Raw genomic sequence first — 22,588 nt, 5'->3', positions numbered from 1 at the left:
TATTATTAATTTTTATTATTATTTGTATGGTGTAGAAAAAAGATAGAGGAAAGTGGAAACCTAAAAACAGCACACGCAACAAGGATCAGTCAGAGAAGGGATGAAAATCATTCAGACCCACTTCTTCCTAACCTTTCCTATTGATCTATATCCTTACATGGAATGCCACAACTATGTACTCCTTCAGTTCGAGATGTGGGACTTGAGACTGATCAGTTAATCTAAATTTAAAATAATTTGTTTGACAAAAAAATCGATTCTGATTTTAGACCAGCAGGTAATTAGTCTGCTACCCTATGTGCTTTATCTTATCTGAGAGATAGCAAAGTGGACATGAGTATCCAATGAAAGAGTAGGTGTCTTGATATTTTGACTGCATAAAATTAATGATAAACTCAGTACACTGAAATATACAGTTTATTTCCTCAAAGTCAAGCAGTACAATTTGTCAGTAGGTAAATGTTAAGTGTCAAGCAAGAAAACTGTACACATTTTCACTCTGGGCTGCAAAATCCAAACAACGGGGAAAACCTGACAGAAATCTTTCGCTATACAAAGGGATCTAAAATGGAGAGATGACATGAGGTGAAGTAGCAGCCATCACCTAATGATGCCAAAGGCAAAATATTAGCACCGCCATTTTTTTTAAAGCAACAACAGAGCTATTTACAGATTTACATATAACATTGGGAGACAGCCATCTTCTGGTCCCAACTAACAGAGCTTTTGAGCACAATTTAAAAAGAAGAAAGTGGGACAGGGTGACTATATATACTGCTTTGTGAAAACGACAACAGATAGAGCACTTTCAGTATTGCTATCTTTATCAGAAAGATCTAAATCAAAGTACTGTACACACAATGGAATTATATTATTATTCACAGTCACTTTTCACATACACGTCAGAGTAACCACAATCTGTAAAAAAAATTTAAAACGTCACAGGTAAAACAATGCACACTACTTGACTAAAGCTAAACATAATTTATTTGGGAATTATTTAGCTTAGGGTTTCTTATGGTTAAGGAATGGGTCGAAAGAGAAAACTCACTGGTCCTACTATCAATTAACATAGCAGCAAATATTTGTGGGATTTTGTTAGAAGTCTAAGTTTGGTAAACTGTAAGAAGAAATTAAGGCCAGAACATCAGGTAGACTAAATCAGTAGCCCCATTTGACTTTGATGGAGTTGATTTACACCAATTGAAGATCTGGCCCAGGATACATGAATCAGGATCGTATAATAGGCAAAACTGTCCTTTTAACGTTTATAGCTGTCTGCGAAGGGCTTGGTTTTAGAGAAGTTTTTGTGCCAAGTCCCTGCAATCCAAGCAGTTCACTGATCAGGAAAAAGGGACCAAGAGAAGCACTGAAAAAGGAGAATTTTGATAATAGACAAAGAACCTTTTGTCAATATTAAAACTGCAAGAACAGTTGTAAAGAGCTGATTTTCTCTCATTCTGTTTTATCTTTAATCACTTGTACTGTTCAAAGAGTTTGCTACAGGCTGGTATCCACGCCAGCCTTAAAAGTAGCTCCTTGTTGCAGAATCTGTTTGTTATTGAAATACAGAGATAAAGGGCTTCCTTTATATAATTTAAATAGTCTATACATGAAGCTAAGATTTCCCTTTGCCCTTAAAAGCTATATCTTAACATAGAGATAATACATGTGTACACAGAGCAATTCTGTAGTATTTGTAGGAGATCAAATCAGTTAATGCCATCATAAGAGATGGGTTAGCATGATGCAAATTATCAGAGTTTTACTGGACGGCAGTGTTACTATATCACCTCCAGTAGTCTTGAACTGACAAAATAGTGTCCTATCATTAAAGTGTATATGTCAACATGTGAAGTAAAAAAAAAAAAAAACCATACAGATGTTCACAGTTACAACCAGAGTTACTCTGAATACTGCACTGAACTCACGTGGCTTAGCCGTACTTACGTGGCCTAGGTGTTTATAGTGCATTTGGTGGTGAGGGAAGGAAGAAAGAAATAGCATTACATAGGTCAGCTTGAGTATAATTTAACCATTTATATAAAAAAGGTGAACTGTTGAACAAACAGAAGGAAAATAAAAGCAGTACAGTTTGTCCTGTTAACTTAGTGACTCTTTCCTACAAGGTAGCTGCGCTGGGGGGAAACCCAAAGCAGCAAATAGATTTTCCAAATAGTTTAGTTGATAAATGAACTGACCCAAACTAACAAGGCAACCTCAGTCCCATTTGGAAATCAAACAACTTGGTAAGAAAAATGCTACAATATTAATGGGCCCACAACTGTTTCTATGCCATGCCAAAAAAATAAAATAAATAAAAAACTGGGGAAAAAAGGATGTTTCTCTAAACCATGTGTTCTTAACTTCAGTAACATAAATCTTAAATGATTTTCAAGTTGGTTCAGCCGCTAGCCAGCTGAGATTGGCTTTGAAATTATTTTCTGAAAGGAGAAAGTGAGAACTTTTCTTATATGATACGTTACAAAGAAAAAGCATCTGACGTACCAGGATCAAAGTGCTGGCAACCTGAACATAATATTAAACACATGACACACGCTTCTCCTACTTGATGGGACCGAAAAAAAGAAAAAAAAGCCCTAAAATTAGAGCTTCTTTATTCATTTACTTTTGGGCTTCCCAGCAGTTTGTACAGCCTCTGAAGACAATAAAGACTATCAAACATCTTATTTTGAAAACCATTATTGTTTGCATGCACTATTGCAACAGACTTCACAATACACTGCATTCAAAGCTTAGAATCTCTCCTCTGCCACCTGCAGAACTTTCTATAGGCTAGGTTGAGAGACGAAGAACAGCTGTAGAGTCGGGGATTAAAAAGAGGCTTTAAAAAATTAAATACATTATCCAAACAACGAGAAAGCTCATTATTGCTCGAATAGCTATTTTTCTCTTGTCTGACTCCGCCTCCTAGACACAGATACAAGTCAGGGTTTTCGCTTGCATACTTGGAAGCTGTGCGCAACCACCAGTTTTCCAGTCTTTGGTCCGGGCCTTGACCTCTTATCTGAGCCTTTCAGGTTGGAGGCTGTCCGTCAGACACTTGAGTTGCTCCTCCCCCAGCTTGATCTTGTCCTCTAGCTCTCTCTGCTCAATGATAAGGGCTGACTTCATCTTTACAAAGTGCTCATAATCTGCTAGGCTCTCTTCGCTTAGATAGTTAGCCAAAATGTCAAAGACAATACGCTCCCGTCGGTCCAGGTTTTCCTTCAGTTCTTTCGCATCTTCATGCTGCTGAGTCAGCAGCTTCTGCTTCTCTACCAATGTCCGCTTAAGAGAAAGAGAAACATATTACAGATACCAGTTCAAGACAAACAGTCTTCTGGTCAACCTTGAAATCAGTTTTATCTGCAGGGACAAGGATGAAGAGGTGTGTGTATGACGGACTGGGACTAAGGACTTGTCTATGCAAACGATTAGTTCGTGGCAAGCTAGGGAGCGCATGTACACCGCACTAGCCTGCCATGGACTAACTGTCCATGTGGCTCCTGCTGACATGCACTAACAATTCGTTAATGTGCTTTGATCTAGTCCCATTTCAAAGATGACTAGATCAAAGTGCATTAACAAACTGGTATGATGAGTCAGCAGGGTCCACATAGACAGTTAGTCCATGGCAGGGGGACATTCACACCCAGATTTTCTGTGATCCCAATGTTCTTGTAGATAAGTTGTAAAACTGCTGCTTAAAGGTTAACTTGATCTCCCAACTGCCACTGATAAATATAAATCTGATAAAATGAATTAATAGAAGAGAATTAAACCTGCAGAGACAGTAAAGCACTTAGGAATACGTTTTATAAACACTGGTAAGTAAGGTCCTTTTCTTAGTGCTTAATGGTTTACAGGAAGAATTATAACAAATACAGCTGCCTGTGGGAAGCACTAGCATGAAGTAACATGGATGCCATCCTGATTTCCAGAAATTATTTGCAAGATCTACTTGCATGTGTAACCAGCAATGAATTAAACCCAGATTAGGTCTCTCAAATGACTGCCAGAGCATCAAACTGTGAAAACACACTGCTTGGGGTTGAGAAGAGTTGACAGAGAGCTCTTCATTATGCTTAGGGCCCTACTAAATTTGCAGCCGTGAAAACACGTCACAGACCGTGAAATCTGATCTCCCCCATGAAATCTGGCTATTGTAGAGGAGATCAGATTTCAAGAGGTGGGTGGCTAGGGAGCGGCGGCTAATGGCTGGGAGCCCAGCTCTGAAGGCAGCAGTACCACCAGCAGCACTGCAGAAGGGAGGTGGCATGGTATGGGCGGGGGGTGTCATCACCTTGGGGAAGGGAAAGGGCTGGCCTTATGGGTGGGCAAGTGGGTGACCACTTGGGGCGCCATGGTCACCCCCTGCCCCCAATACACACAGAGCCAGCCCAAGGCCCCTTTCACTTCCAAGAGCTGAGCTCCAGCTGCTGGTCCTGGAGGAGCTAAGGAGGGCCAGGACTTCTTCCTCTGCGTGGGCTGCTCCCGAGGCGGGGTTAGACCCATCTCCGGGAACCTCCCCTAGCTGCAGGAAGCTCCCCGGCTGCAGGCTGGGAGTCCAGCTCTGAAGGCCTCGCAGCCTCCAGCAGCAGCACAGACGTGAGGGTGGCATAACATGGGTATGGTGCTGCTACCCTTATTTTTGCGCTGCTGGTGGTAGTGGCGCTCCCTTCCGAGCTGGGTGCCCAGCCAGCATCTGCTCTCCGACTGCCCACCTCTGAAGGCAGCAGCACAGAAGTAAGGGTGGCCATACCGCAACCCCCTTTAATAGCCCCATCCCCACGACCCTGTTTTGGGTTGGGACCCCCACACTTACAATACCCTGAAATTTCAGAGTTAAATATCGGAAACTGTGAAATTTAGGATTTTTAAAACCCTATGACTGAAATTGACCAGAATGGACCATGAATTTGGTAGGGCCCTAATTATGCTGCATACTAACCCAATATGAACCTGATAGGGTTTTCTTCCTTATTGTAATGTGCACTTTTCTAATCAGAAGTAAAGGAATATGATCATGGGGAATGGGTGTGGATAAGAGTAGGGGCAGAGAAGCAAAAACAAAAGCACAGCCCGTTCAAAAGATCAGCCTCTTCTCACTAGTCCATGCGTCTGTCCTGCTGGTACCCTGATGCATCACTCAACCAGCTCTGTGGAAATCTTGCCTGACTTTCTATTCTGAGACACACTGAATCTAGACAGCATCCCCTGCATTGTCATGAACTGCTATGCCCAAGCAAAGCTGCTTCTCTGTGGTGACCTGGAGCATCAGCAGGAGGACAAAACAACAGGCAGAAGAGATCTATGCGCATGGAAGAAGAGACAAGGATGAAGATTTACACACATGGATCTAGGCAAAAAATGTGTAATCACATACCCTGATTTTCAGCTTTGTTCCCTATGTAAATTCTCCTTTGAGTCTCTGCACCATCAAGTGACTGATTCTTATTCTACTAAGAAGTTCAAAGCCAGTCTTTCTCTTGACAGTATCACCCCCACCCCCCGCCCCGTTCCTCGGACGTTCCTGTTAACTGCTGGAAATGGCCCACCTTGATTATCACTGCAAAAGGTTTTCTCTCCCCCATCCGCCCCCGCTCTCCTGCTGGTAATAGCTCATCTTAAGTGATCACTCTCCTTACAGTGTGTATGATAACACCCATTTTTTCATGTTCTGTGTGTATATAAATCTCCCCACTGTATTTTCCACTGAATGCATCCGATGAAGTGAGCTGTAGCTCACAAAAGCTTGTGATCAAATAAATTGGTTAGTCTCTAAGATGCCACTAGTACTCCTTTTCTTTTTGTCTGTACTTAGTATTAGAAAATGATTTACATTACAATAAGGCTAAAAAAATACAACTACATGTTAATGTGCAGGGGTCCCAGTAACACTAAAGGAAATGATACACATCAACATGAGAATTTGCATATAGAAAATAATCCATGAAGCTGGAATTAAAGTTCAGACTAATTTGATGCTGAGAGTAACTTGACAGTAAAAATTCTTATAAAATGTGCTAAGGATAGCATGCAACCAAAAGACATTTCAGAATTAAAGTTCAATTTCAAGAAACAAATGCTTGAAAATGCTGTTAAAATAGACATGAAATCCTAACTCTGCTCCTGTGACACCAGCCTCATACTGGCTCCTCTTCACCACTCTTGCACACCTAATTTCATAAGCCATTTTTGTAACACGGTATTTTTCACAAGGGCATGGAGGTGGGAGAAGATTATTTTCTTCTCCCACAAAGTACTCGTATGTGTGTGCACCTGGGGAAGATGCACTCAATTCCCAGATTCTTCCTAGAACTCAGAAATGCTGTTTGGAGCAGAATCAATGGCAAACCTCCCTAGAAACTGGTTTACAATTTGAAAACCCCCTGCAAGGCCAGTGACTTTTTTTTTTTTTAAATGAAAGCCTAAATATCTCCTAGCCATATCATGCCCTTTTAAAGTCCACCATTGCCCAATGGACCATTCATAAAGTCTTAAATTGTCAGTGAACACCTTTGCAAACATGCCTTTCCTGCGTCAAAAACTGGTCCTCAGGTCCAGATCTTTTCAGGAAAGATTTTTCACAACATGATTAAAAACCTTAGATCCAGGTCTTTATTAGATCCAGGTCTTTAAAAAGTGTGTCCAAGTTGGGCAAAAGATTGCACTGGGGCCACAGGCCAGCAATGCAAAATCTGACGCAGAGAGGTGCTTTTTTCAGCTTTTTTTAAAAAAATGCAACAAACAGGAATCTAAAGTCAGACATGCAAAGGAAGCAAGTCTCAGTTTTAACTATGGAAAGACTGTGGCTACCAGATAATACTATATAGCAATAAGTTTCCATTTCTCTGCTGTTATAGAAAGATTAGTAATGAATACCTGGTCCTTAAAATCCTTCCTACAAACCTACTTCTGCTGAGATTCCTATAAATCACTACCATCTGACACTGATCAGGTAAATAGGAAGCCATGACTTCCATTTTTCTGTCAAACTTTTTTTTTTTTTTTTTTTTTTTTAAAAACGCTGTGTTCCCATCTAGCTCCACCCCATTTCTCTACTTTTTGTCCAGTACTGCATCCTGTCAGTTCTCTAAAGCAGGAACCATTGTCTTTGTTACATGTCTGTACAGTATCTAATGTAATGGGTCCCAATCACTGACTAGGGTCCTTGGTTCTGCCATAATACAAATTAATAATAGGTCTCAGAGTGGTAGTCATATTAGTCTGTATCAGCAAAAACAACGAGGAGTCCTTGTGGCACCTTAAAGACTAACCAATTTATTTGGGCATAAGCTTTCGTGGCCACAAAAGCTTATGCCCAAATAATTTTGTTAGTCTCTAAGGTGCCACAAGGACTCCTCATTGGTTTTTTTAAATTAATAATAGTACACTGTCGACAGTGTGTATGGACTGGAACTCAAATACAATCTGTTCATTTTTAAGCATCCCAAATTGCTGAGTCAGACAATTACTTTTAGTTTGTTCTCCCCCACTTATTTTTTCTTTTCTTTGTTAAAGAAACAGGAGGCTCCTCTGCTCATCATCTTTCATCAAGGCACTTGTCTTTTAGTGTTTCAGAAAGAAAGGCATGTCAGTGCTTTTAAACAACCTGCTCTCCTAAACCTGGGCACAAAGTGTCATGCATTCTTCAGGGCCAAGCCACTTGTAGTGGGTGTATTCTGAGTGAAAGCAAGGCAAGGTTAAGAGTATTAATGAGATCTAATGAAAGCATCCTGATGTGAATTATCAACACAGCAGTTTTCTCCCCTCCACTCTCTTGCCCACCTGGTGTTCAAATAAAAAAAGCCTACCACGCTGGTTCCTTAAATACCAAAATAATACTATTGCCCTTTAGCAACCTGCCTTACCCGTTCCTCAGGAGAGGCATTTTCATCCAAGTTATTCAGGGCATTTTCCACCCTGGCCAGTCGACCTGACAGTGACAGCAGCAGGTTGACCACTTTGTCCAGGTCCCCAATGAACATCCTGAACTTGTCAAACTCATTAGGTTTGCAGACCTCTTTCACAATAGCCTCCACCTCATCTCCGAGTGCATTGTTTGCTTGGATGTCTTCCAGGAGCGTCTCCCGAGCTTCGCGCAGCACCTGCAGCTTCCTACTGATGCTGTCAATGAGTTTTTGCTGTGGACAACAAAAGGGGAGCAAGAATTTATTAGATACACTTGACCCAGCAGAGATGGAAACAGAGACTTCCCTCCCTGCATTCTGGTCCAATAGCTCAGGCAAAAAAGTCACACATGGTTCTCTGCGGAAAAGTAGCAATGGTAAACTACCCCAAACTTCAGCATCAGGCTACCCTCCCCTCCCCTCCTAGAATATATCAGTTTACAAAGCCCAAAACAAAACAGGACCCCTCTACTGTAGATTCTTAGGCCTCAATCTTCCTCTCATTGAGGTCATCGGCAACACTCTCACTGACTGAGAAGATGGATCATGTCCTTAATTTGCTTTGTTACATGGCAAACCCCCAAAGAAACACCAGCCATTGATTCTGATTAGCAGTGGTCTGTGTGTTTATGACTGCAAGGGAAACTGTGATTATGGCTGTGACTGTTGTCCAACTAGAGAATTCAAGTCTACAGATAAAGTTTTTTGCAAGCACAGTATCTTACATTTCATTGCTAAAAAAGGCTTTCAAGCTCCAGGAGAATTACTTCACATGGCAAGAAATCAAAGTTACTCTATCTTGTTTTTTCTCCACCAGGGAAAGGGGGAGAAGAAATGAATTTGTTCTTTGTCACTCACTGGGCTCCCAGGATTCTCTCCATTTCCTCCCCAATCCTGTTATAGACACTCCTTTGTGATAGATTAAGGGCAAATCTGCGACTCTGCCCACCGTGGAGCTGAGAAGCCAATCAAATGTCAGTCCAAGGAGTAGAACACTTCACTTAAGACATATGGTCAGCTGGCCAGAGAGCAAGGAGGTACAGGTGTTCACAGCTGATTCCTGGCCCCAATTCTTTTGTCCTCGTCATCATGCTACGCGTTACAAGAATTCTTCATGTCTCACACGTTGAGGGTGTCACTCATTTAAGTCCCAAAGTTATCTGCATCCCACAGAAATCTAGTCTCCCCTCACTTTTATGTAGAAAGTTGTTTACACAAGAAACAATGAATCACAAAATTATTATTAAGGAATAAATACCAGCATCACTGCATGAATTTTTATGAGTCCCTGTCACACAATGCAACCCACATCTGGGGCATGGCAGATTGAAAGGTATGCACATTACAGACATATGATGTTCATCTAGGCCTTGGTAGTGTTCTGGATTCAAAAAAAATCAGGACACAAACTTTTGATAGACCTAGGTCTACGTTATAAGAGCTCACCCTTTGGCAATTCACCACCATGGCAGAAGACAAGATGTCCTTTGGAGCTCACTACTGCTATTCCTTAGATCAGCTTCCAATTCCAAAAGCCGATTACTGAGTAACAAAAGTACTCTCTCCTCCTCAAAGACTATCCCCACAGCACTCTCAAGCATAACCGTTCTTGGGGTGGAGGCTAATGGTGCTAAGCAAAATATGGGCATAAAAAGCTAGGTCTTCCACATGGCAGGTTAATACTAACACATGGCCTACTACGCTGTTGGGATCTTTTACTTCCTGCCAGGCTGGGCCCAGCTCCCTGCTCCAAGAGTTGTGACCTAGCGCATAGAGTTGCAGCGCTACTCAAGTTTGGCCCAGCTGCAACTCTGTCATCATGTGGGGTGGTGCTGCATTTCCATCTGCCAGGTAGCAATGCCCGGGGTGGGAAGCCGGGCACCAACCCTGCGGAACAACGGCTGCAGGAGCCACTGCTGTTGGGTGAGTTTTTCATTTTATGTTATTTTTTATATTCCCCCCCCTTTATTTCATGCTATTTTGTATTTGTGAAAAACACAGGGCTCAAATAATTAGTACTTCTACAGCACCTTCCATCAAAAGGTCTCAGAGTACCCCCAAAAACAAGGCCCCTAACATCCTGGTGAGGTAAGTATTATTTCCATTTGATAGAGAGGGAAACAGACTTGCCCCGGTCATGCAGTGAGTCACTGTCAGAGCAGAACCAGAGCCCCAGTCTCCCGACTGTGTTCTCTGCTGTTACCATGCTGCCTCCCTAAAAAAATTCATCCTTTGGGCCGGGGTCTTATATGCCTGTAAAGGACAACAGCATGCCTCATCTTTCTGTAAATATTAATAATTTTTCACCTGTTAGTGTCGATTTCTAATGCAGGCTACATTGTCTGAGATGGTAATTATTTTGCAATACCACTTAACATGTTTGTTTTTCTTTTAAGTTTCTTGATTTCGTGGCACACTCGTTGGGAACTCTGATTTCAACCAACCAATTGAATACGTACAATTAAACAGAAACCCATCCCTGTTTCCCAGGAATATGTTACTGACCCTTACACTATACACAGGAAGGTATAGCCATCTGCAGAGTTACACAGAGTAAGCACTGACAGTTTGTTTTGGGAACCCCCAAAACTCAGCCACCCTAACAGAGGGCAACTGTAGCTTAAAACCTAACAAAGAGTACTTCTGAAATCAAACATATGGATTATCAGGGCAGGCTCTATCTTGTTTTGATTTAATATTCTCAGGCCAGGTTAATCTGTATCGGGGTTATCTGTTTGTCTGGGTGTCCAAAAGATTAAGGTAGCAAGCCGTTTTACAGATGCATGCTCTACTAACGGATTAATCGGAAGGATTTGATTTTTTGTTCCCTCCTAAATGCAAATGAAGTTTGATTTGGATTAACTGGGTCAGGCTGCTGTAGACCTATTTCCTAGGATGCCATGCAATTTAATAATCCTACTATTTTATTACAAGATGCATGATTAAATATAGTCATGCTCTGTGCTATATTGCCCTCCTAATATGCCTAAAACTAGTCATGGAAGGACCACCTTAAATGTGAGGAAGGTAGATCAGTATACATGCACATAATCTTTCTTCTAAGACTGTCAGTAGACACATCAATTTTGATGTGGACACATATTCATTGGGAACTGAATTGAGATGATTAACTCTTTCCACACAAACCACCAGAGGAAGATGATTTTGAACTCACTACTGACCTTTGCTAAATATGAATATGGGACCTACAAAACAGATTAAAAACTACATATCCCATTAGTAATCCACTGAGCCATAATGTCTTCCTGACATCAATTACAGTTTTGAAATGGGATGGGGGTGAACTGTAGCTGCCAAGTTTATTAGTGTAGACCAGACCACATGGACCTGATTTTCCGGAATCCTTGTTACTTTGAATAGTAGCAGAGAAACGGACTGCACCCTTGTTAATTTCACTCAGCAGCAGCTTACCAAAGCAAAGCTATCAGCAGCAGCAGAGGAGATTGTACTCTCTCTCTGCAGGCTTGGGAAGACAGCACTGCACTGGTTTTACACTTGTGGGTTTACACTCAGTTCTCTGCCTCATTTCACACTAGATTCATGTCTGAAAAGACTATAAAACCTCCCACTCGCCACAAGCAGATTTTTCAAACCCAATATAACTTCAAGGTCCCTTTTATTGCCTTCCTACATCAGTTCAAATCCATTTGTATTATATTTGTGCCAAGCATATTGTTCCTCAATAAACATATTGCTTTACGTGACCACAACATTTCACTTATTAGGGAGATTGTCTCTAATTATTTGTAATAGACATGCGCAATTTCTCTGCATAAAATCCCCACACCCATCCTGAGTGTTCATCAACATTTTATTATTTTAAAATAAATAAGAGAACAGCAAGTATATGCAAAACAGAGAATGGCAGGTGTAAACTGGTCCTGGAAAACCCACTGTGAATTCCAGATTGGACTAAAACCACGATTTCTCGTAACAGAACTGGTGAGTTTCAATGAAGTAACAAACAGGTTCAAAGCATACAGTGTCTCTTTTAGTAGACTGACAAATAAATGACAATCAAGCTTTCAGGCCCCAAGGCTCTTTTTTCAGCAGCTGGCAGTTATGTGAAATTGGACCATGTTATAGATCTTGGCAGTTTTATAAGGATGGCTTGACCCATTTACTGTGATTTGCATACACTGGCATGACGAGATCTAAGATGAAAGCCTGCTGGATTGAGAGCTCACATTCCACTGCATGCAAAGGAGCAGATGGGTGAGTAAACAGGAATGTGTATATCACAGACATGAGAGAGGGAGGGTGTCTAGTACCGCTATACATGGACATACTTCTCAGCTTGTATAATCTGTGTTTAGTGGTGTGGGGGAAGCGATGAAGAGAAATATGTTTTTCATGTAAACAGACACCACCACAAATAAAGAACATTTTGACTTAGACGCTTGTGAATTGTCATTCTCAATTTCTAACTTGTGCACTTTTTTTGTCAGTCAACATGACCTAACAATTTTTCTGTCTAAATCAATGAAAACAAAACAAACAATTATTGGCATTACAAGGACCACATAAAACGAAGCAAGAATAATTAATGCTCTTCTCTAGTCTAGTAAATTGCTTCAAACTGCAATGGAATCCTTAGCATATATGAACAGTTTTTAAAAACAATTTCCCTTTTATTCAATTGAAGGTCATTCCTACCGGTTTTGATTACTAAACGAACACTGGAGGTTGATCGTGACAGTTTACGTTCACTAAAGAAGATATCCCGGAACTGAAGGCTGCTTCATCCCTGGTATTGCTGTTTTAAGTAAATATAGTTAAAACTAGACCACTTAACACAGAAACAGATGGCTGAATAGCACAACAGATGATTTCCCCCAGTTTCTCATGACTGGGAAGCAAGGCTAAAATCTATTCGTGCCAAATCACAAATGAATAGAATCTGGTGCTTTCAATCTAACTAAGACGACACACACTGTACAACCATCACAAAATCACCACTTCACACAGATTCTCAGCACTGGAATACTATGCAGGTCAAGACTAAGGGTATGTCTACACTGGAAACTTCGAAGCGCTGCCATAGGAATGCTCCCACAGCAGCGCTTTGAAGTGCGAGTGTGGTCGCGCGTGAGCGAGCTCTCCCAGCGCTCCTGGTAATCCACCTCCACGAGGGGATAAGCTCCGAGAGCTGGGAGAGTGGCTCCCGGCGCTCGGAGCCTGTCTACACTAGCGCTTTAAAGCGCTCTGACTTGCCATGCTCAGGGGGATGATTTTTCACACCTCTGAGCCAGCAAGTTAGAGCGCTATCAAATGTAAGTGTAGACAAGCCCTAAGGTGCCACAGGGATGTGTGTGTGTGTAGGGGATTGTGGTTAATGGTGTGAGCTGAGCACCCACCAAACTGCCTATCTAGCTCCAGTCAATGTTAGCAGGCTCTTGCTTTCATGAGCAATAACAAAAAATTGACAGAAGACAGATGGCCTAATTTTCAAAAGCCTAGAGAAATCCAAGGGCCCACTGAGTCCAGTGGGATTTGTGGGTGCTCAGCAACTCTTTCTGAAAGCACACTTCTCTTACACACAGATACTCTCAGGTGGAAAGGTTCTACAGAAAAAGACAAAAACATACACACAAAGATTTTAAAAATATGCCCGTTTGTCTAAAGTTAGGTTCCTCGGTCCAGAGCTAGACACAAAAATAAGTGACTTGATCTTTCAAAACTGCTGAGCACCCAGGAAATCCCACTGGCTTAAAACCAGGCCTCTTATTTAGATGCTTACCTGTGAATTTAGGAGCTTAATTTGAGGCATCCAGGTTTGAAAATCCTATTAAATATTTCAAAGGGCAAAACTGTGTTACCTTCTTCTCTGACAAGTCATGATCAAGCTCATCTTCAGAATCCTCTTCGCTCTGCTGCTGCTGTTGCTGCTGCTCCTGCATGTCCTTCATTTTAATCAGCAATTCTGCTTTTGGTGCAGATGTGCTGTAGTAAGTGGAATTGGTTGTCAAGGAGATGGCAGAAGGCATGCCCTGCTCCTCTTTCCTGGTAAAAAAAACAGTCATAACTTTAATTAACTGCCTGACATCCTGAGCACTGAAAAGAGAGAACAGTCTTTCAAACCCATCATTTTGCCAAGTAAATGGACTGTTTAATGGAAAGATGATAACTATGGCAACAATGCAGGGTCAAATGTTGGAGGAAAAATTGCCACACTGGAAGTCACAAAAGCTAGTTATCAACTTAGGCAATTAAAAGGAACTAGCAAAGCCTCCAGCTGGAAGCAATTATTCGCAGTCTGTCTTTTAATTGCACTTTGTAACAGTGATTAAATCATTATTTACTATTCTTGATTAAACAGGCATTGGTATGAAGGCAATGGTTTTGTCTACATCTGTACTCTCACTGGTTAGTGATTCCATAATCCTCAAAACACATCTTCTGGTGAAAATGCAGCAGACCACATTTCATTTTTTCCATTATGAACCTTAAAGATCCTATTACTTTATGCAACACTCTCTTGATTAGTTGAAAAGTGGTCTTTATGGGGATTTTAAGAGACTCAGGAAGCAGAGTAATAAAATCAGAAATATTAGCAATGATCAACAATACCAAAAATACCACAGCGGATGAAGCAGTACTGAATTTTCAAAATGCATTTAGTAAACATTTTTAAAGTGAAAGAATTAGGACACTGTTAATGACATGATTAAAATTCATAACTGGTCAAGGCAGTGCTTTAAGAAACATAAATTTAAAATCCTTTTCTTCTCTATTTTCTGTCTGAACTCCCCCATCTCTTGACTGGCACACTGTTATGCAAGCATGACTATCTCCAGCTCCAAATTAATTCAATGGAATTAGCAGGATTCAAAAAAGAATCAGACATTTACATAAGTAAGAAGAATACCCAATATTATAATAGTAAAACAAAACCAAGACATTTAGAAGGGATATAAACCTTCATGCTTCTGGGCATAGAGTGGCCTCTAACTATTGGAGGTCAGGCAAAAACTTTCTCCGAGGGCAGATTATCCCACATTTATTTATTACAGGCTTTTTTGCATCTTCCTCTGTAGTGCTTGGTGCTGGTCACTGTTGGAGGTAGAATATTGGATTAGATCAGTGGTTCTCAACCTGCGGGCTGCTTGCGGCCTGATCAGGACACAGATTCGGCCCATGTGACATCCTCAAGGCCATACAGGTAGTATTGTGTGGATGTGGCACACAACCCAGAGAACTGCATATGTGGCCCACAATGGTAAAGAGGTTGAGAACCACTGCTTTGATCCAGTATGGCAATGCCTGTGTTCCTGAGTGTGCATGATTGTTAACAGTTCTAGAAAAAGACTGCTTCCCTAGATCCAGAGACCAGCTATAACAAGGACAGTGACAGTGCAAGCTTCTCCATAACCCCATCCAGTATTGAGTCTTCAACCTGGAGGGCCCTGCCTTTGAGATTAGGAATATGTCTCTGATGAGATTGCTCACAGGATTCCAGTAAATATCAACTGTGATGAAAAATTTTGCGATGTCAGCATCTGTCCACTAGCAAACAAAAAAAACCTTGGTATAGAGAAGCCTTCACCATTAATGTGAGAGAAACCTAAACCAAGTTTGTCTCACACAGGCAGAAATTTTGATGCAACAGCCTTCAAGTTCCACTTTAAAAAGCACTACGATAACCTCAGTGCCATTATCTGTGAGAACACCTAGAAACGGTTTTTAAAAGTTCCCATAGCGTATTGATTATAACCACGCTTCAGGCTACCAAATTCAGGGCATTACACAATATAAGGTTGCTCATCGAACTTCAGGACAAAATTGTATCTGAAATTGCACCAACACCCAGAGATCAAAGATCTGTATGATTCAACTGCTTTTTTGTTATATTTTACTGTTCTGTTCCCATTCTCAACTAGGTAATAACAGGTTACTTTGATCCAGGTTATATTATCTATGTTCATTTTAAGTTTTCTTTGTAAGCTGTCTTGATATTATAAATACTAAAACGTTGCTCCTTTCCCTGTCTGGACCTCATCACACTGGATGGTCTTAGTGAAATTTCTAAAGCCTTTGAGAATTGTCTCATGATAGAATTCTAATTGTTCCTTCCCAAACTCCCTTATGTGATTGTTTAGCTTTTCCCAGTTTGGTTGTGGTGTAATGTAATAAATATATTACACCATAACTAACTTGTACAGAGCTTAACATATATATGTTCTTTGCAATAGGACTCTAATTTTTGCTCCTGTGATTATTGATCTGGTCAATAAATAACACTGCCAAAAATGCCATTTTAATGGGAATACCTAAAAATGAACAATATGAAGAAGGATCCTTAAATGTTTAGGGAAAAATACAAAGTTGGACAGCAACAAGGGAAAGGTCACTGGATTGTGGAAACACTTTACTCACTTTTCCTCTGCAATTTTTGGAGAAGGAACTTTTGGTAGGAGCTTTCTGCGTTGTTGAGCTTCTTCTAAGAGGTGTTCGTCTTTAGGGAAGATTCCCACCATCAGATCCATCGTAGTTTTTATTTTCACATTAGGATCCAAAATATCTGCTAGAGATTTATCTTTTCCCACAATCTCTCTGGCTAGTTCCTCAGACTTCCAGTCTTCAAAGGTCTTTTCTTTGGCCTTCACGTAGCTGATTACAGGGATGGAGGCATCACTGTCCTTCAAGTTGTTCCCAAGTGCTTCGGCTGATTGTGGGTCAGGGAGTCTGGTTTTGCTCTCAGGCTCTGGTTCTACACCCTGCCTTGTGTAAGCACAGAAACGTGAGTAGGATTGCTCAGAAGTACTGAGTGTTTTAATCTGGTCCTTCTCCAAACCACTAGGTAAGGCAGGAGGCTCCATGGTGCTCACGAGGTTCTGGCGACTTTCCTTCTCTGCATTGCTCTCAGAATGAACTATCTTGATGGGAACCATTTTTACTGTAGTGTTGTTATCTATCACTCTTTCAATTCTGGAAAAAAAGAAAGGGAAATTAACTGTTGTAAATTCAAGATCTTTTGATGCTGATTCTTATCCATAAAAAGGGAAAAGGTCTGTCTGTATGCTAACAAAGATCAATTTATTAATACAAGGAAACCTTTTCTCATATCACATCTCAAACCCTCAACTTAGGGATCTACCTTTTCTCAGACATTTTAAAAGTAAATTATTATTTCACTTACACAGATCTCCAGCATTAGCCTCACACTACATAAAACATGACTTCTCTATAGGCTACAGGACTGACAAAGTACAATACTTACACCTGTCTTGAAACAGTTCAAAACATGAGTTTATAAAAAAAATGCATTTTTAAAAAAAACCCCTGCACATAAAATATGAAAGTCTCATAATCAGAACCTAGTTTATCTTTGCATAAATAGAAAAAAAGGAAGAAAAAATGAGAGAGAAGGAAAGAAGAAGAAAAAACAGCTACTCAAAAAAAATTATTATATTTAAGCCTAAGTTTTTGTCACGGGTATTTTTAATAAAGATCATGGACAGGTCATGGGCAATAATGAAAAATTCACGGAAGCCTGTGACCTGTCCTTGACTGTTACTGAGAATCTCCATGACAAAATGAGTAGCCTGGGCAACCGGGGGGCAGGGGGAAGAGGTTGGGAGCTCCGGGCTCCCCCTCTGCTGGCAGTTCCCCCCGCCTCCTGCAGCGGCTGGGAGGTCTAGGGATCCCCCCTGCTGCCCACAGTGGCCGGGAGCAGCGGGGGTCCCTCTTGCCGGCGGGGGTCTCCCCTGCTGTCCGCAGTGGATGGGAGCAGCGGGGATCCCCCTTGCTGCCGGGTACCCCATGCCGCCTGCGGTGGCCGGGAGTGGTGGAGGTCCCTCTGCCGCCCTCAGCGGCCGGGAGCAGTGGGGATTCCCCCTGATGTCCGCGGGGAAGGTGGGGTATAGGGGAGCGGCGGGAGTCCCCCTTGCTGACCGTGGCGACCAGGAGCTGCGGGGTACCTGCAGCTCCCAGCCAGCACTCGCTGAAATCATGGAGGTCTTTGGAAGTCATGGATTCCGTGACTTCCATGACTAAATCAGAGCCTTAATTATATTCAATTCTGCATTGTTTTGTCAGTGACCGCCTATTGCAGGGATCCTCTAATATATACTACTGAGCTATCTTGTGCTTAAGACAAGACATTCAATCAAGAACATATCTTTTTTAATGGTAATTTAGATTTTAAATTAGAAAATAACATGTTAGATAAACAGCAGCTCTGTTTACACTACTGGAGTGTGTGTGCTGTATGTACAATATAAAACCAAAACACAGATGGGGTGGTTTCAAGTTTGAAGAAAGTTTAAAATTATTGCTTTAATGTTGTGGGTTTGGAAGGTTTAGCCCAAGTAAAGGAACACTGGTAAAATATCTGGTTTCTGCTAGCTGGCTTTCTTTTAGATTAGTGACTGAGAGACATACACATATTGCTGCTTGGCTATATGTGTGGGTGTGTCCCAGAAGTAAAAATAAAGCTATACTTTACTGTACTTTCATGGAGAACAGAAAATAAGTCAATATTGTACTCCTCTGCAGCAGTAATCTATATATTTATATTTGTGTCTGTATGAATATACAGACTATATTACACACATTCACTCACCCCTATATGAAATGACATATATAGGTGATATTTTGACTATACTGTATATGCAATATTCTGATAGATCTAAAAAAGAATTCTTCTTAAAATAAGGGGAAAAATCCTTCTACAGTAAGGATCTTTTCAGACTGTCAGTTGTTTTGGAAAGTTCACACTCAACTCTGTCTTTCACGCCAAGCTCTCTCAGCTCACGATTCAGCAAATCACTTAAGCATGTGTTTAAGAACCAGTGACTTCAATTGGACTTATGCACAAAGGATATGTTTAAGAGCTTTGCTGAAAAAGGACCTTATTTCTTTTTTCTTAAAAAAAAAAAAAATCATAAGGAAGAAAAAAACCCACCTTAAAAATGAAAGACAAGAATTCTACACTAAAATAGCAAGCATCAGTCAAGTGATAGTGTTATCACACTGCCCAGTATCAAATATATATGGTGAGATTTTCTAGAGTGCTAAGCATTACTATAACTCTGATCTACCCAAAGTCAGTGGTAAAATTCCTTTTGACTTCAGCGGGAACAGAGAGAGACGCTGGGTGCTTTTGAAAATCTCCTCTGAAGCACATTCAAACTGATGCATGCACATACATACCCATAAAACCCATTACATATTTCCTAATCTAGTGTATGAAATTCCAGATCCTCATATAAACTACACTTATGGCTATCACTAAGCTGAACCCACAAAATGGCATAACTGTTTCCATAGCATAAATTATTGAAGAGTGGCTGCTGCTGCTCTGTGGTAAATGTTGAAGCCAGCATCCCATCATAATCCCAGTTTTTATTATCTCCTAATGACCCCAAAAAAGAAAGTGATCCCACGAAATCTGGCATCCAGCCTCTTGAACTTGAGTATAGAGATTTTCACAGAAATTTAGTAAAATTCAGAAAAGGAATTTGGAAAATAAAGGTGTATTAAAATGTTTTGCCCAACTATGAGTGGTTTCTAAGCCACTACATACAGGGAGCTAAAACAATTATTGTGCAAGAAAATTGAATTCATTTTGGTGGCACCTATTCCAGAAGCTTACATGTGAGATACAATTATCATTATCTGCAAATTATGAATTTTGAGGGTTTTTTGTTTTTTTTCCAAATAAAAGTTTTGAAAGCAGCTTGGTTATGGAAACTTCCCCACAGTTCACTTAGTCAGAAGTTCCCTAAATTAATGTGTGAGTGTGGGGGGAAAGGGAATATGTGGGGGATAGGGGACTGGGGAGAAATGCGGAGGAGAAAGAATCAGATATAGAGCTGAGGCAAAGGACCAGAAGAGACATGGATTGGGTGGGGATCACACAGTAGGATTGCAGGTAGGTATCTTCTCTGCTTTTTGAATGACCACGTACTAGGCAGGAGGGGGGCAAAAAGTTGTACTCCTGTGGGAATTCTGTGCCATTGCACAATGCAGAATTTTGCAGAAAATGGTGTACGTGCAAAATTTCCTTCTCCCCCCCCCCCAATGAGCTGCAGAGATGTTGGCCATCACTAGAGGCCGCTGGACCCGGCAGAGTGCAGCTTGCAAATAGAAGACAAGGCTAGGGGGAAGTGGGAGGGAACTGGAGGGTTCCTAGCAGCTGCAGTTCCCAGCACGTCCTGAAGAAAGGACTTGGCACGCAGGAAACTCCGTGCAAGCCTGGGACCCAACATCAGGCTGTTTCTCCCTCTGGATACTTGGGCTCTGGGGGTACAGGGTGAGAGTGTCTGGGCTGGGGGGGGAGGGGCGGGCACGCAGCTAGGCTCTGGCGAGGAAGGAGGTGAGAATGTCTTTGCTGAGGGGGCAGGGCTGGGCTCTGGGGGGAATGAGGTGTGAGTGTCTGGCCCCCCGGCTGGGCCCTGGAGGGGGAGGGGGAAGAGAAACAGGAACTGGGTTTTCATAGGGGTTTCTTTAACTCTCTACTCCTGGGGAATTATTGTGTGTGTGTCTGTATTGTTACAGATATACTTGCTGACAGGTATTTTGAAATAAATTACCAAAATAATTGAAACTGGCGTGATTATGTAGTGTTATTTTGACAAATACAATTTGCAGAATTTTCAAATATTGTGTGCAGAATTTAATTAACTTTTTGGTGCAGAATTTTTAATTTTGGAGCACTGAATTCCCTCAGGAGTAAAAGTAGGGGGAAACGGATTGGCAGAATATGGAGGGGATGACTGAAGGGGAGTAGGGCAGGGGAAAAAGGCATGGAATGAGGTTGGACGTGACGGGGGATGCACAAAGAATGTGTGCGCAAGGGAAGGCACCAATACAGGTGCAGAGACCTTGAGGAGGTATCGATCGGAGTGCAAAGAACCTGGGGAGGAGCTTGGGGAGTGGAAAGGCGATACTACGGCACTCTAAGAGGCAGAGGACATAGAGGTGGGGGCAGAGGATAGCAGACTTTGGAGAGGTGGAGTTACGGAAGGTGGGTGCAGGGGATTGGGGAAGGCATGCATCCGTGGATGGATGGAAAAGTGGAGTCTTAAACAGGTTAAATATCTAGAATAAGGTAAATGCCTAGAGCTGCTTATATGATGAAAGCTTCCCCCTCTTCTCCACACCCCTTCATACCCTGCCCTGATATCACTCCCCTCTGCACATACACCTTCCATGGACTTGCTGAAATCTGCAGAAGAGGAGCCGGGTTTGAGTGGGATCTCTTAAGAGACCCTGTCTGTTGGAGCATGGCTTTTCTCACCTCCTCTCCCTATGTGCTAATCCAATTTACATTTTTGGTGCCCATTAAGAAAACAGGGAAAATCACGAACAAACAACAAAAATATAGTTGAAGAGTTCAGGTTGAAAGAGTGCTTAAATGGAGTCCAGCCAAGGCTCCCTCCTACCCCAAACTGCGCTCTCCTGACAAAAATTCTATACTTGTTAAAAGACCTGCAAGATGTACAGGTAAGGGAACCAGCCTGCTCCTTACTGCCCCATGCAAACTTAACCCATTCAAACTTAACTTTGCCCCCTGGTTTTGTCCTACAACGAAATATGCTGTTGAGAACACACTGCTGATTTTACATATTAAGACAGATTGTCCACACTCCCTAAGGGATATGGACAGCCAAATCTCATTAAGATTAGTGGAAACTGGGCATCCAAATCCCCATGACATTTTGTGAGCAGTCAGTCTAAATATGTAGTCAAGATTTCCAAAGAGGCATAATCCCAGGGCATACAAGTTATTGGATTCAATGCTAGGGTAGGTAACTGGGTGAAATTCTATGGCCTGTGATATATAAAGGGGTCAGACTAGTTTGTCCCTTCTGCTTTAAAAATCCATGAAGCCACATGAACACTGAAGAAGGTTTTCTCACAGTATGATGTGTTGGTCAACTAGAAGAATGTCCATAGGAATAAAAAGAGTGGAATGACTGACAAGGTTTTGTGTGTGATAAGCTGGTTTTGGATCTTGTATGGTTATATAAGTATGTGGAAAGGGTAGAGAGTTTTGAGACGGAGGTAAAGGGGCCTGCAAAGGTATGGAGAGGTATGCAGAACAGGATTGCTTACAGGTTTGGATATTTAATCATATTAACTATATTGTTTAGAAATTAATACACACAAGATTCTTTTTCGTAGCAAGCTATTCAATAGCTTACTGGAAATGTATCTCTTAAATATAAATGGGACTATGTAATATTCCTGCCCTTTATTTTGTAATTGGCATTTTTGTGTGTGCAAATTTAAGGATTCAAAGTTAAAGTTGGATGGGCAGCATAAGTCAGGTGGGGCAATGGTAAATGAAGGAGAATTATATGGAAGTGGAGAACTATTAAATTCCAAATTTACTAATTATTGTGGCATTTTTGAAGAGTATTTGGTTAAAAAAGTATAATTTTACTGGAAATACTTTGAAATGCACTCTCAACCTTCACTCTTTTAAGAAAGTTTTCAATTATAATATATTGTACACACCATAAGTACAGTGTATTTCTCCATGCAATAAAATAATTCTAGCTACGATGTTGCAGAAATTGTCATGCCTATCCAATTTACATTATCAGCAAGACATCTTCCCTACAGAAAGGCAGATATGTATTATAACATATATATATATATATATATAACAGTACCAGACACTAGAAGCCTACATTACACAC

At 41.3% G+C, this 22,588-nt stretch overlaps 1 protein-coding gene across 6 annotated transcripts in view; it reads right to left on the bottom strand.

The window, feature by feature from the left end:
* Positions 1–399: 399 nt before the first annotated feature.
* The window catches only part of SHROOM2 (shroom family member 2), a 190,223-nt gene continuing 168,034 nt past the window's right edge, over positions 400–22,588 (bottom strand). For all 6 annotated transcript variants that reach the window (XM_084617250.1, XM_084617251.1, XM_084617249.1 and 3 more), the window contains 4 exons: positions 16,314–16,865; positions 13,757–13,940; positions 7,878–8,150; positions 400–3,291 (listed from right to left, as the gene is read on the bottom strand). In XM_084617250.1, the coding sequence (XP_084473376.1) occupies positions 3,025–3,291; positions 7,878–8,150; positions 13,757–13,940; positions 16,314–16,865 (1,276 nt within the window). In that variant the 3' untranslated portion in view covers positions 400–3,024. The remainder of the gene's footprint in view (positions 3,292–7,877; positions 8,151–13,756; positions 13,941–16,313; positions 16,866–22,588) is intronic.

This window comes from Lepidochelys olivacea (assembly GCF_965140295.1).
Source record: "Lepidochelys olivacea isolate rLepOli2 genome assembly, chromosome: 1".
Lineage (NCBI taxonomy): Eukaryota > Metazoa > Chordata > Testudines > Cheloniidae > Lepidochelys > Lepidochelys olivacea.
The sequence above is the reverse complement of the archived record's forward strand: the minus strand, read 5'-3'. Positions and strand labels throughout refer to the sequence as shown.